General features: G+C 39.5%; 1 protein-coding gene across 6 annotated transcripts in view; it reads right to left on the bottom strand.

Annotated features, from left to right (window-relative positions):
- Positions 1 to 14,973, bottom strand: part of TANGO6 (transport and golgi organization 6 homolog) — a 220,037-nt gene that overhangs the window by 99,724 nt on the left and 105,340 nt on the right. For all 6 annotated transcript variants that reach the window (XM_001377974.4, XM_056811251.1, XM_007477352.3 and 3 more), the window contains exon 15: positions 148 to 288. In XM_001377974.4, coding sequence (XP_001378011.1) covers positions 148 to 288 — 141 coding nt within the window. The remainder of the gene's footprint in view (positions 1 to 147; positions 289 to 14,973) is intronic.

Here is a 14,973-nt window from a genome sequence, read left to right as displayed (position 1 = left end):
GCTCTGACAACTCTGAAATCTCTGAGAGGGGTCGGGTTAAACCTGAGACACTGAGGCCTTGTCTATATGCACCATAGGGAAAGAAGCCAAATGACCACTGGCCACCAAGATCATTCTCCAGCAAACTGAAAGATCCATGAAACTCACCTAGAGCTCGAACAATCCTCATCAGTGCTTCTCCAACTTTCATTCTGGTCTCGGGAGGGAGCTTGTTGGTGCTATTCCCATACTGTGCCAGCAGAGATGGAAGGATTTCCTCAGGATATACATCTGCCAGCAGGGCAACACCTGGGGTGGGAAACAAAAGCAATTCATTTCTGTGTCTGAAAAAAAAATGAAAATGGAGACTTTAACTAAACTGATGATGATATGAACAAAGAGAGAAGTACAGCCTCTGCTGGTGGTCCTCAATCTTTTCAAGTATGGAACTCCATCAAAGAAAGTCATGACTTCCCACACAATGGCAGTTGAATTCTAAGTATCCAATGAATGAGAAAATACATGACCACACGGTCTGGGATATGTGTGAATTTGTAGGTTGTCTTTTGTTTGTTTTTTTATCAGGTACAACCTATTATGTATGTATATACCACTTTGGGAATACAAAAGCAAAGTCTGTGCTCAGAGTAAATTATTTGGTAGATTACACATTTGGGACCAGATGTTTTGACTATTCTGCTAAAATACTGAGCCACTATCTTAGTAATTCATTTGACAAAAACATAAGGGCTATTATGTGTCTGTTATAATTTAATAGCTATCAAGAAGAATTGTATTTCTAGGTGTTCTAAATCATGGTACAAACTCTCCATCACATCATCCCATTCCACATACCTCCAACTTATCTAAGACTGTTCTCAAGTTGACTCTTCCTCTTTTTCCATACTATTCAGAATAATGAAAGGAAGATTCTTGGCTTCTTTCTTATTTTTTAAGGTATAAGCCATAAGACAGGAATAAAAGCAAAAGATTTATCCAAAGATGATGGGAGTAGCACAATTCCAGAGACAATTTTTTAATTAACAAGGAACTGAATCTATAGATAATAGATCTATGGACCTCATACAATACTCTATAACCCTCAGGAATTTGTAGCCCACAAGTTGGGATCCACTGAAAAAGGACAAATATAACTCCCCCTTCCCAAATCCACTTTTAACTTGTTCTCTCTCTTCCCTTCCCACATTTGTCATTCTGCCCAGGGGGAAGAGGAGAATATCCAGGAAAAGAAGTCAGGCCATGCTGACTTCTGTGGTTGACGTACAATTTGAACAAAGTAAGTTAAGCACTTGCTGACTGAAGCAAACTTGAAGCTGGGTTGATTTTCTATCATAATTTATTTATATTCATTAAACTTCTTTATAAAATATTAATCATCACTGTTGCTATTCTTTATATGACATCCACATTCTTTTTTCATCAATAATTTGTATAAAAGATCAGGTTGACATTGTTTTAATTGTATACCATTACTTTTATCTCATTTTAATTCTTCATTTGGGCTGTACATTGACTTTGATCTGGCTCTCATAAGATGGTGTCTGATTATACCTAGATGGTTGATTGTGGAATGACTCCTACATCACTAACAAGGTATTTCTTGCCTGTTAAACTGTAATAATCCCTTTCATTTTTGTGGCATTCCAAAGAGCTCATCACCTTCAAAACTTCTGTTGCTTCCCGTGGCAGGAGAGTGATAGAAATTGGAGAAAAGGCCACAAGTTTCATACATCTGGAATTGCCAATAGATGTTGTCACTGGATTAACATGGAGAGGACCAACAGCTAAATTCATGTTCAAAGAATCTGTAAACGATGTGAATTTTAGCATCCTCTTCCTCCAGTTCTACTACTCTTCCATCTTCACTGCAGAAGTGGAATGGGGCTAGACAAAACTAAATGCTGTCGTTTTCTTTTTTCCATGGATTGCCATGGCCAGAGAATGCAATGCCAAGTGGCCAGCCAACTGAGATGAGTCTCCTTGTGCATATTGAGGTTGGTCTTTATACAACAGACAAAATCTGTTGCCAGAATTATATTGAAAGCCTTTCCAGCATGTCAGAATCTTCCAGACCTTGAGAGCCACTGGCCCTGTCTTTAAGAACCCAGTGTCCCCTTTGGTAAGGGAACAAGGAGGGCTTTGAGGAAGAAATTTATGATTAAAGCTTTTCAAAAACTACTGCAAAAATTCTTTTGAACACAAATCATACTTTGACATTTACTTCTATTACAGTATAGCCAAAAAAAATCCAAAATGGCCTTAAGGTGACGGTGTAGAATGGGTAGGGTTGACTGAGACAAGAATGTGTGTGTACATAAATAACACCTAGAGAGCCATAATGTTGACTGTTGACACAAGAGAGGAAGGAAAAGGAAAACATGTAGTAATTACTGAATCTCGGAAAGTAGCTACTAGTCTCCTCATATGGAGTGAGTTATGTTATAATTTACCTTGAGTGAGAAATAAAAAATGATTACTTTGTACATTGTTGTTTATTGTTTTTTTTTAACATGCCTACCAAAGACCAAAAAAGCAGACTGAAAATGTTCATTAACTTGTAAAATACCTTAAAAAAAAAAAGGAAAAGCTCCTCCTTCTTTCCCAAATTACAGTAAGTGCTTCTCCTTTGACCACTTTACCCAGGTAAGAACAGGAAACATGGTACATAATGCCTCCAGCCCACGTGTGGTGCTGGCAACAGAAGCTCTACAGTGGACTCCAGAACCAACTTCTTAAAGTCTGTAACCCAACATTCTGCTTCAGATTACTCTCTTTCTTTCTCTTTTTTTATTGTTTAAACCCTTACCTTCTGTCTTAGAATTGATACTAGGTATTGGTTTCAAGGCAGAAATGCAGGAATAACTAGGCAATTAGGGTTAAGTGACTTGCCTAGGGTCACACAGCTAGGAAGTGTCTGAACCCAGAAAGTCCCATTTCTAGGCCTGGCTCTCTATCTATTGAGCCACCTAGCTATCACTCTTAGGTTATTTTCAAGCCTATCCAAAAGGAAAGTGCTGGATCAGTAAGATAGATGAGAATGGCCATTTCTTCTGGTTTGGGAAACAAAAAAACCTCAAAGCTGGGATCAGCTTTCCACTTGTCCTTCAGGAGGCTCTGGACTGATGCCTGGTCATTCCCCAAAGTTCCACATTTTTCTTTCAGCCTAGCAGGTGCCCTGATGATTGCTATTATGTGAGGCAGTGACTCGAATCCTAGGCTAGGGCTGCCTGAGAACAAGTGATAATTGTGAAATCTGGCAGAAACAACACGCCAGCACTTAGCAGCAGTCACTCATACAAACAGTGAAGCCACAGCTACTCTACTGATCTTGTCAATCAGTCAATCAGTCAATCAACTTTTATTGCGCATCTATCCACATGTCAGACAGTATGCTAAGCATTAGGACTGTAAAAAAGAGACAAAAGACTCCCTGCTCTGGAGGTACTCACAACCTAATGAAGGTATCCACATGCAAACAAGTATGTACAAATGAGCTATCTACAAGATGAGCTGCAAATAATTAATAGAGGGAAGGCGCTAGAATGAAGAGAGGATGGGAATGGCTTCCTATAAATGATGGGATTTCAGCTGGGACTTAGCAGGTAGAGATGAAGAGGGAGAATACTCTAAGTCTGGGCAATAGCCAGAGAAAACGCCCAGAGTAGAGAGATGAAAGGTTTTGTTCATGCCAGGAGATCAATGTCACTGGATGGAAGAGTGCATGGTGGGGAAGAAGGCATGGGAAGCCTGGAAAGGTGGGAAGGGGCTGAGTTACGAATGCCAAACAGAGTATTTTGTATTTGATCCTGGAGGTCATAGGGAACCACTGGAGGGGGATGGCAAGGTTGGATCTGCATTTTTGGAAAATCCCTTTAGGGGCTCAGTGGAAGACAGATGGGAGTGGAGAGAGATTTAGGCCATGTGGAAACCTCCTCTCCCCTTGTAGGCTGTTCTAAAATAACCCAGGCATGAAGTGAGAGGGTCTGGAACAGAGGTGAATGGGCAGGTCTTGGCCATAAGGGGGAAGAGGGGGATGGTGAGAGATAGTGAGGAATCCAGGATGACTTCTACGTTGTAAGTTTGAGGACCTGAGAGAATGATGATGCCCTCTATAAAGAATAAGGAAGGAGAGTGTAGGAGGAGAGATAATGACTTCCCTTTTGGACATATCAAGGCTAAGATGTCTACTTGACATACAGTTTAATGAAAAAGTTCCCCAAAACTGTGAAATGGCAAATGTCAATGGAGTTAAGTGGATCAAAGTATAATCTGGCATTACCTATAGACAGCCCAGTGATTACAAGATTCAATTTTTAGACATTTTTATTCAGAAAACAAAATGGGAAAAACTGGAATCTGGAAGGCAAAGTGGCAAGTCAGACTGTGCAAACAGCAACTACATCTGGGAACCAAATGGTATTCTTCAGTCACAGATCTATGAGCCAAAAATAAATAAAATAAAATAAAATAAAATAAAATAAAATAAAATAAAATAAAAGGAGGTAATAGCAAGAAAATGGAATTATAGACCAAAACAATCAAAACCATAAACTTATCAGCCATGGAAGATGAGAGACTTATGACCAATAAATGTCCTAGATCTCAGCATTATGTAGTGATAAAAAAAACAACAACAATGCACATGAATCCCACTCCTGATACTGGTTGTTTGGCACTAGGCAAGTAACTTCTTTTTAAACCCTTACCTTCAGTACTGTATATTAGTTCCAAGGCAGAACAACAGTAAGAGCTAGGCAATGGGAGTTAAATGACTTGTCCACAGCCACATAGCTAAGAAGTATTTGAGGCCAAATTTGAATCCAGAACCTCCCATTTCATAGGCCTGGCTTTCAATCCATGGAGCCATCTAGCTATTCCCTGCAAGTTACTTCTAATTTTTTTTACTGCAAAATGGGTTAATAGCCCATTTACTATTGTGCATATAGTGAGGATAGTCCTTTGTGCAATGCAAAGATGAGTTATTAACAGTATTATTCTGGGAATTAACAGTGTTGTTGCAATTAATGAGTGGGATATTAAATTTCTCATTTGCAAAAAGTTCTATTCAGGAAGACCTGTGTCCCAAATAACCATTAGCTGCGTTACTCTGGACAAGTCACTTCTATATTTTAGTTTCCTCAGCTGTAAATTGGGGATAATCTCAGCATCTACCTCACAAAGATCAAATGAGATAATATTTGTAAAAAGTGCTTAGCACAGTGTCTAGCACATAGTAGGTTCAATATAAGTCTTTATGTCCTTCCTTGTACTGTCTGGCAAGTCACTGAATTGCTCTCAGACTAAATTTTCTCATCTGTAAAATGAGATTATTGGTCTAATTGATTCTAAGATCCTTACCAGTCTAAATGTGAGGATACTCAGATAGATAAAATTCTTTGTGCTAAATAAGTATGTCATCTTCTGAGTTCCTTCTTCTAAAATGTTAGTTTGGTTATCCTTAATGTCAAACAAATTGGACATTGAACAAAAATTGTCACTTCTCAATTAAGCAATATCTAGTGAAAATACCATTATTTCCCTAACAGACCCAGTCAAGTAAGAGTGGATAGGTTTATAAGTTAACTCACAGTGCATGTGTGTTCCTTGTCAGAAATGTAATCTTGTCACATGCTGTTAAAGACCCTGCAAAAACTGTGAAAACCCACAATACTTAGGATTATCTACCAATTAGTGGCTCCAGGAAGGAGGGAAATAATGGGTATATTATTTTCTAACGAAATGGGAATTTTTTGCAATTAACAAGGCAACCATCACCTAAAGGCAGGAAAGCTGCCATCCTGACCTAGTTTCCAAGCAACCGTTCATTACTAAAAGCTGCACTCAGGTGCTACATCTTGTCTATCAAACAGGGTTTGCACATATCCAGTGGTAGTCCCAGCGGTCACCCTGGCACATACATGACAATGATTTCTCATCATGATATCGCCAGCTGGAGTACTGCAAATGGGATGATCAGCCGTTTCTCCTTGTCAGCATCCTATTGTCTCATTTCCATATCAGTCTCATTTTGAAGAATGAATCTTATAGGATTTATATATGGAAGAAACTGAAGAGATCATCAAATCCAAGCTTTTCCTTTTATCAGGGCCAGAGGGGGTTAGGAGACTTTCTCAAAGTCACCCAGGGAGTGACATGTAGAGCAAGCTGATCTGAATTGAGGGATCTGGTCCCAAATCCCCAGAGCACCATGCTGCTGTCAGGGACACCTCCAGGCCAGTGGTGAGGAAAAGCTGTTAAATGTTTTTAGCAAATTTAATTTCCGCAATTTTAAAAAAGCTCCTCTAAATTAGACTTTCTCTTTATGTTTTATCATGTCAGATATTTGGGTTTCAGATTTAAAAGTTGGAAATAGAGTCCTGAGGAATGAATAAATCAACAGGATTTATAAATTTAAAACTATTAAAAAAACAAACGAAAACCTATTACCTTCCCTTTTCTGTTCTGCCTTAACTGCCCTCAGCTTCCACTTCATCCCCCCTCATTCCTGGGCTTTTTTTCTCTTTTAAAAAAATAAATAACACTGACAACCAATATATTATTTTTTTCCCTTTTTCCTCCTTTTCTATTCAGTCTGTCATCAATAGTTAACCAACAAAATACTATCCTTGTTTTTTGTTCCCCTGTGGGGAATGGCAAGAGATAGTTACTAGTTTGGCTGGAAAAGTGGTTCAATAAAGGGGGCAGGAGGACAGTGGGAATAAATATTTATAAGGCACCTGCAATGTGCCAGGCACCACACAAAGTGCATTACAAATATAATCTCATTTGGTTTTCACAATAGCCCTGGAAAGTGCATGTTATTATTGTCTCTATTTTACAGTTGAGGAAACCAAGGCAAACAGGTTAAGTGACCTGCTCAGTGTAACAACACTATTAAGTGTCTGAAGCTGGATTTGAACTCAAGTTTTCCTGACTCTGGGCCAGGTACCACTGGGCCATCTATCTACCCCTTACAAGTCACTGAATTTCCCTGGGCACCAAATTTCTTCTTCTATAAAATAAACCAATTAGCTAAATGACTTTGAAGGCCCCTCTAGCTCTAAATCTTTGAAAGTATGAGAGATGGAGAAGAACTAATTAAATTATAGCAGGATTGTGGTAGGCCTTTTTTCCCCCTAAAGGCAGAGTTATCTGGAAGGTGTTTTTGCATATATGTCTAACTTTCGCTTTCTATTCCTGGTGTCTTCATTTTAGATATTAGCTGCTTTGAGTAATAACCCAGCGAAAATGATGAGTGTTAAAACTCAGTTCCAAAAGGACTATGTTGGGGTTAATAGAAAATATAATTGGGTTATTCAAGTTGTAAACAGCTGAAACAGAATCATCATTTCTAATGAAGCTGAGAATTTTAATTTATATTTCAACTATATTATCACTACCTACTTGTTCATTTCTTAGTTTTGTTTTTTGTAAACCCTCACTTTCCAGATTAGAATCAATGCTGTATTGGTTCCAAGGCAGAAGAGTGGTTAAGGCCTAGGCAATGGGGGTAAAGTGACTAAAGTCACACGGCTAGGAAGTGTCTGAGGCCAGATTTGAACCCAGGACCTCCTGTCTCTAGGTGTGGCTTTCTATCCATTTAACCACCTAATTGCCCCCTCATTCCTTGGTTTCTGATGAAGAGAGAAGAGCAATACAACTGCCATAGTGGTTTTCTGGAGTAGATACCATATAAGAGCCTGAAGACACATGAACAAAAATTCTTTCATATTGTGAACTTAAAGATGGACTAGCTAGGTGGTGCAACAGATAGAGTGCCAGGCTTGGAGTTCAAAACTGATTTCAGATATTTAAGAGCTGAGTAAGTCACTTAATTTGTCTCAGTTCTCTTATCTGCAAAAAGGGGACAACGATAGCAGAGAGCTAACAGTGTGGTTGTGAGGATCAAATGAAATAAGAAATGTAAAATTCAAGAATTCTTGGTAGAATTAATAGTAAGTGTGGTATAGATGCTAGCCATTACCACTACCACTACCACTATTGGACAGTTCTTCTTTATAAGTGGGGCAAAAGTCTCCTTTCTCTGTGCCAGGAACCATCTCTCTGAGATTCTCTTACTTTCACTTGGAGGGTTTTTAAAAAGTTTTTTTGGTGGTGGGGTGGCGGTGGTATAGGCACAACAGAAGTGGAAAGAGCATGGTATTACACAGTAGAGTTAACATAGATTTGGGTGGGGTGAATGTGGATTTCTTTCAGAATTCTTTCATAAAGTCAAAAGTGCATAAGGTGAATTTACATAAAGCAGGAACTGTCTGAATGATTGCAAACAGCAGTTAACACTTAAATAAAAAGTCCTGAGGGAGTGATAGAATTTTACTTTTTTTATCATTTACTCATAAACTTACACTTGTTCCTCTCCCATAGTATATCTAGTCTTTTTTTTTTCAATCCTATAAGCATTTTTTTTTCAAACATTTACCTTCTGTTTTGGAGTCAATACTGAGTATTGCCTCCAAGGCAGAAGAGTGTTAAGGGCTAGGCAATGGGGGTCAAGTGACTTGCCCAGGGTCACACAGCTGGGAAGTGTTTGAGGACAGATTTGAACCTAGGACCTCCTGTCTCTAGGCCTGGTTCTCAATCCACTGAGCTACCCAGCTGCCCCTCCTAGAAGCATATATTAAGCATATAGTGAAAAGCAAAAACAGTTCCTGCCCTCAAGGAGCTAATCAGGAGACAGCATGTAGACAATTCAGTATGAACAAGATCTAGAAGGATAAATTGGAGTTAATCACAGAGGCAAAGCATTAGCATGTCCATGGTAATGTTGAAAAAGCTATCTTGGGGAGGAAGTAGTTGAGGTTTTTTTTCTCCAAATACTTGAACAATAGAGTAAATCTAGTTACTATTTACACAGGACTTTTGTCTCACATCTCTCCTCCTTTCTGGGGCTGAATTCCTAGAGAGAGCTGTCTATACTAGGTATCCTCACTTCCCTTTCTCTCTCTTCAAACTCTCTGCAGTTCAGCTTCTGACTTCCATCAGTTAATTGAAACTGCTTCCTCCAATGTTGTCAGAGATTTTTTAATAGCAAAATCTAACAGTCTTTTTTTAGTCCTCATCCTTCTTGACCTCTCTGAAGCCTTTGACACCGTTGATCACCCTCTTCTCCTGGATAATCTTTTCTCTCTAGATTTCTGTGTCACTGCTCTATCCTGGTTCTCCTCCTACCTGAGTGACGCTCAGTCTTTTTTGTAGCATCTTCATCCGGGTCATGCCTGCAAAAGGTGGGTATCCCTTGGTCTCTGTCCTGGGCCCTCTTGTCCTACTCCTCTATATTTTTTATCAGCTCCAGTTTATTGAATTATCATCTCTATATTAATGACTCTCAAATCTACTTGTCTATCCCCAACCTCCAGACTCACATCTCTAACTGTTTATCAGATATCTTAAACTAAACCTGTACAACACTGAGCTCATCTTTTCCCCGTTTAAACGTCCACACTGCTTTCAAAGGCACCACCATTTTTATTCCTCTGTGGTGAATAAGCCTAGTTAGCCAGGCTCTTAATGGAGGTATCACTCTTGACTCATCACTCTCTCACTGTGAGTATTCAATCTGTTGCCAAAGCCTGCCAAAGCCTCATCCTCATCCTCATTCTCTCTCTCTCAAAAAATATATGGTATTAATTCTAAGACACAAGAGAACAGTTTTGTTTTGTTTTTTTTAAACCCATTCCTTACTCCTTAGAACTGAGTTTAAAAACAACAACAACAATAACAAAAAACCTTCTCTTATATCTTAGAGTAAATACCATGTATTGGGTCCAAGGCAGAAGAGCAGAAGGACAAGGCAATGGGGGTTGAGTGATTTGCCTAGGATCATACAGCAGGGAAGAGGCTGAGGCTATTTTAACCCAGGACCTCCCAATTCCAAGCCTGGCACTCTATCCACTGAACTACCTAGATGCCCCCATAATATGTCTTGTATATCCCCACCCCCACCCCAGTGCAGGTCCTCTTCACCTCACTCCAGTACTACTACAATAGCCTGCTTGGGGGCTCTGCTGGCCACTAGTCTCTCCCCACTCCAGTCCATCCTCCACTCAGCTGTCCAAGTGATGTAGTTCTGGCCATTTCACTGCCCCATCTACTCAACAGACTGCAGTGGTTCCCATCATCTCCAGAATGAAATACAAAACATTCTGTTTGGTGTTCAAGGCCTTTTATAACATGCCCCTCTCATCCCAACCTTTGTGGGTTTCTTACCCCTCCCATCAAATACTCTACAATTCAGTCACCCTGATATCCTGGCACCTAAGACACCTATTTCCGCACCTAAGACACCCCATTGTTAGACCTGGACATTTTTTCTGGTTAAGCTTCATGCCTGGAATCCTCTCCCCTCCTCATTTCCCTCCTGGCTTCCTTGGTTTCCTTTAGATCCCAGCTAAAATCCTGCCTTCTACAGGAAACCTTTCCTGATCCCCTTAAGACTAGGGCCTTCCTTTTAATGATTATCTCCATTCTGTCTTGGCTGTATGTGACAAAATTGGGACATGAATGCATTGCTGGTGGAGTTGTGAATTGATCCAACCATTCTGGAAGGCAATTTGGAACTATGTCCAAAGGGCATTAAAAGACTGCCTGCCCTTTGATCCAGCCATAGCACTGCTGGTTTTATACCCTAAAGAGATAATAAGGAAAAAGACTTGTACAAAAATATTTATAGCCTCTTTGTGGTGGCAAAAAAACTGAAAAATGAGGAGGTGTCCTTTGATTGGGGAATGGCTAAACAAATTGTGGTATCTGTTGGTGATGAGATACTATTATGCTAAAAGGAATAATGAACTGGAAGAATTCCATGTGAACTGGAAAGACCTCCAGGAATTGATGCAGAGAGAGAGGGTGAGAAAGAGAGAGAGACAGATAGACAGAGACAGAGAGAGAGACAGAGAAAGAGAGACAGAGAGACAAAGAAAGAGAGAGAGAAAAAGAAAGAAAGAAAGAAAGAAAGAAAGAAAGAAAGAAAGAAAGAAAGAAAGAAAGAAAGAAAGAAAGAAAGAAAGAAAGAAAGAAAGAAAGAAAGAAAGAAAGAAAGAAAGAAAGAAAGAAAGAAAGGAAGGAAGGAAGGAAGGAAGGAAGGAAGGAAGGAAGGAAGGAAGGAAGGAAGGAAGGAAGGAAGGAAGAAGAAGAAAGGAAGGAAGGAAGGAAGGAGGAAGGGAGGGAAGGAGGAAGGGAGGGAAGGAAGAAAGAAGTAGATTTGTCTTTATACTTCTCCCCCAAACTCCATACTCTAACCAAACTCATCAGATTTTCTTCTCTTCCCCAAGACCTACCAAAGAATTCTGTGTATAATAGCCACTTAAAACATTTTTGTAGTTTCATTATATTTGTATTCCTTGTTATATTTGGATACGGCTATTAATAAAATAAATTTGTGCCATCAAAGACTATTCTATATCACTTCTTGGCAGAACCAGCAGTATATTAAGTGACCAAGGAAAATGTGTTTCCAGCTTAAAAACTGTTGTATCTCTGAAGAGTGAAAAATCAGTCAGTTACTCAGACAAGTATGTATTAAGTGCTTCCTATATTATATACCATGTAAAGGCAGAGTCCCTAATTGCAAGAAGCTCAGGTTCTCCTGGGGAAGAAAACACACCAATAATTATGCCCACACAAGATCTACAGAGGCTAAGTTAAAGATAATCATGGAGAGACATTTAAGCAGGTCTTGGAAAAGCTTCCTGTGGAAGGCAGGATTTTAGCTGAGACCCAAAGAAAGCCAGGGAAGCCAAGAGGCAATGAGGAGGAAGAAAAGTGTTCTGGGCATGGGGGGAGAGTCAGTGAAAACATACAAGACTGGGAGATAGAGTGTCTTGGGTGAGGAACCTAGCATAATTGGAGGGGAATAAAGGAGAAGAGCTGGAGAGTTAGTAGGGGGCCAGATTATGAAGGGTCTTAAAAGCCAAAGAGAAGAATTGGCATTTGATCATGGAGGCAAAAGTGAGCCACTGGATGGAGTAGAGTGTCATAGTCATGGTCAGACCTTCTCCCTAGGCAGGAAGACCAACTAAAAGTTATTGCAATAGTCCAGGTGTGGGAGATGCTATGAAGACAGATGTAACAGGACTTGGCAATTCCATGGCAATAGGGGTAAGAAACAGTGAGAAGTAAAGGGGGGACTGGGGAGGGATAATGAAACCAGCACCCTTGACAGAAACAGGAAGGCTTGGAAAAAGGATTTAGGGTGCGGGGTAGGAAGAAGTAAAGAGCTGTTTTGGACCCAGTAGGTATGGGATATCCAAAAAGAAGGTGGTGATCAGGGAATAGAGCCCAATGTTTGGGTTACTGTGGTAGTCATCAGCACTGACTCCATTAACTGAACCAATGAGGATGATAATGAGACAAGAAAGATGAAGAGAAATTAAGGCAGTTGCCCAAGATGATACAGGTGGTCAGTTGCCAAAGGAGGATTTGTACCAAGGCCCTCAGAGTCCACAGCCACAGCTCTTTCTGCAATTTCCAGGTAAATAGCTTTTCCAGCAATGGTTGAATTAGACAGTGAGATAAGAAGTGTAGGTCACTGAGGAGTTAAGACTTGCAAATTTGATGTGTTTGAAATTGTTTAACTGCTTTTACCTTAGACCTAATTTCCCCTCATTGAGCTCTTGCAGCAGTTTTGCCATGGGTGCAAATATCCATGCAATTTGTCTGGGCATGTCAGTAGCCCAAAGCAGCTTCACTCCATAGATACTAGGTGTATTCCATAGAAACCCAGAGCACTGGTTGACTTTCTTGGCACAAATCCCCATTTTCTAGTTTCAGAAATCAGTATTCTATTTTCATCTAACTCTCTGAATGACACAGCTATAGGGATCCATGGAAGTCATCTCTCTCTAGAATGAAATTCAAGTATCTTAATAAACATAGAATGGTTCTGGCTAGGGCTATTAGGAAGAGATTCTCACTATGATCTATTTTCCCTGACATTCTGCATATTCCATCTGAAAAGTCACTCCATGTTTATCTTGCTCATTTGTGATTACTTAAAAAACAAAACAAAACCCATACCTCTTGACCTCTTGTCTTAGAATCAACACTAAGTATTGGTCCCAAGGCAGAAGAGCAATAGAAGCTTAGCAATGGGGGTGGGATAGGGGTGGGGGTTGTAAGTGACTTGTGCTATCACACAACTAAGAAGTGTTCTGGGGTCAAATTTGAACCCAGGTCCTTGTGGTTTCTGGTTTTCTATCCACTGGCCTACCTAGCAGCCCCGATTAATCTATTTCTAAATTGAAATCTGAAAAGTCCCTTCCACATAAGTTTAGGGCATATAAAGAAGCAGCATATCTACCCCAAAGTGCTGAGTACAGTTGATACCTTCACATTTTGATGAACACAGGAAGGATTAAACATTAGTTTGTCTGCCCAAGTTGTATCCAATGAAAGACAGTGTTTTTCATCCCTACCTTTTTTGGTCATATTCATTTCATCAGAAATTAAAACAAAATTTATCAATTTTTAAATGGCAAATATTTGGAAATGGTAGTAATCAAAATACATTTTTCTTCTCAATATAGATATGGTGATCTGTGGCCACAGAATATCATCTATACGATCAAACAGTAGATGTTTGATTAAATTTTCTTTGTCACAAGGGAGAAGTTATTGGGAAGCAACAGAGATGCAAAAAGAAAAGGGTACAACTTAGGTGATGGTTGGCCTCACCCAGAAGTACTCAGTGAGTATCCAAGATACTCATGGAATTGTTCTGATAACCAATGAATACTAGCAACGCCCTGACTCCAGGGGTACTGTAGAAAAGACTGACCCAGATGAATAATTCTATAAAAGAACTGGCCTAAATGTGAAGAAGGTTAATTATTCAATGAAATATGATGAAATTCTTCCATCTGAGTAACTTCTAGAGGAAGCACATACTTCCTCAGGGCATCCTTGAACACAGTGAAATAGGAATTCTGGAGAATTGCTTAGTCAGCCATGCAATAGCAGGCAAAGGAAAGCACCTTCTCTCTCTCTCTCTCTCTCACACACACACATACACACACAAAACCCCCTACCTACACACACAAAGGTAAAAAGGGCACACTTAGAATACTTAAATAGGGGCGGGCCCTTGCCTTAAAAATTCAAGTAAAGATTAGAGTTTGGAGAATAGGGAGCCTAGTGAGGGGACAAAGCTAAAAGATACAAAATGGCACATCCAGAACATTCCATTCTATAAACCCTTTCAGAAGCTCTACTCAATTCCATTTAACAATAGATAAACAACAATGGAATCATCAGTTTTAGTAAACATGGCCTGAATATTTATTGCAACTCTTTTTTGTGGTTGCAAAGAACTGAAAATTGAAAGGTTTTTCATCAATTGGGAATGGCTGAACAAGTTGTGGTATATGATTGTGATGGAATACTACTGTGCTATGAGAAATGACACCCAGGATGCTTCTGGAAAGACTTACATGAACTGATGCAAAGTGAAGTGAGCAGAACCAGAACACTGTATACAGTGACAGCAATAGTTCTTGATGAACAATTGTGGATGACCTAATTATTCTCAGCAATGCAGTGATCCAAGACAATCCTAGAGATTCATGATGGAAAACGCCATATGTCCTCTGAGAAAGAACTAAGCTTGAATGAAAACTGAAACCTACTATATTTCACTTTCTACATTTTTTTCTTTAAGCTCTCTTTCACAAAATGACTAATATGTAAAAATATTTTACATGATCATATATGTTAAAATCTACATCAGATTGCTTATCATCACAGAGAGGGGAAGGGTGATGGGGGAGTGAAGGAGAGTGGGAAGGAGAGAATTTGGAACTCAAAAGTTAAAAAAAATTAATGCTAAGATTATCTTTACATGCAATTGGGAAAAATAAAGCATTATTATCATTAAAAAAAGGATACTTAAAAATCAAGTTTCTCTAGCAGCATCTTTATGGTTTTGAGGTCAAGTGTAAAGAGTCCACAGAGACCCCT

This window comes from Monodelphis domestica, chromosome 1 (assembly GCF_027887165.1).
Source record: "Monodelphis domestica isolate mMonDom1 chromosome 1, mMonDom1.pri, whole genome shotgun sequence".
In the NCBI taxonomy this organism is placed as follows: Eukaryota; Metazoa; Chordata; class Mammalia; order Didelphimorphia; family Didelphidae; genus Monodelphis; species Monodelphis domestica.
The sequence above is the reverse complement of the archived record's forward strand: the minus strand, read 5'-3'. Positions and strand labels throughout refer to the sequence as shown.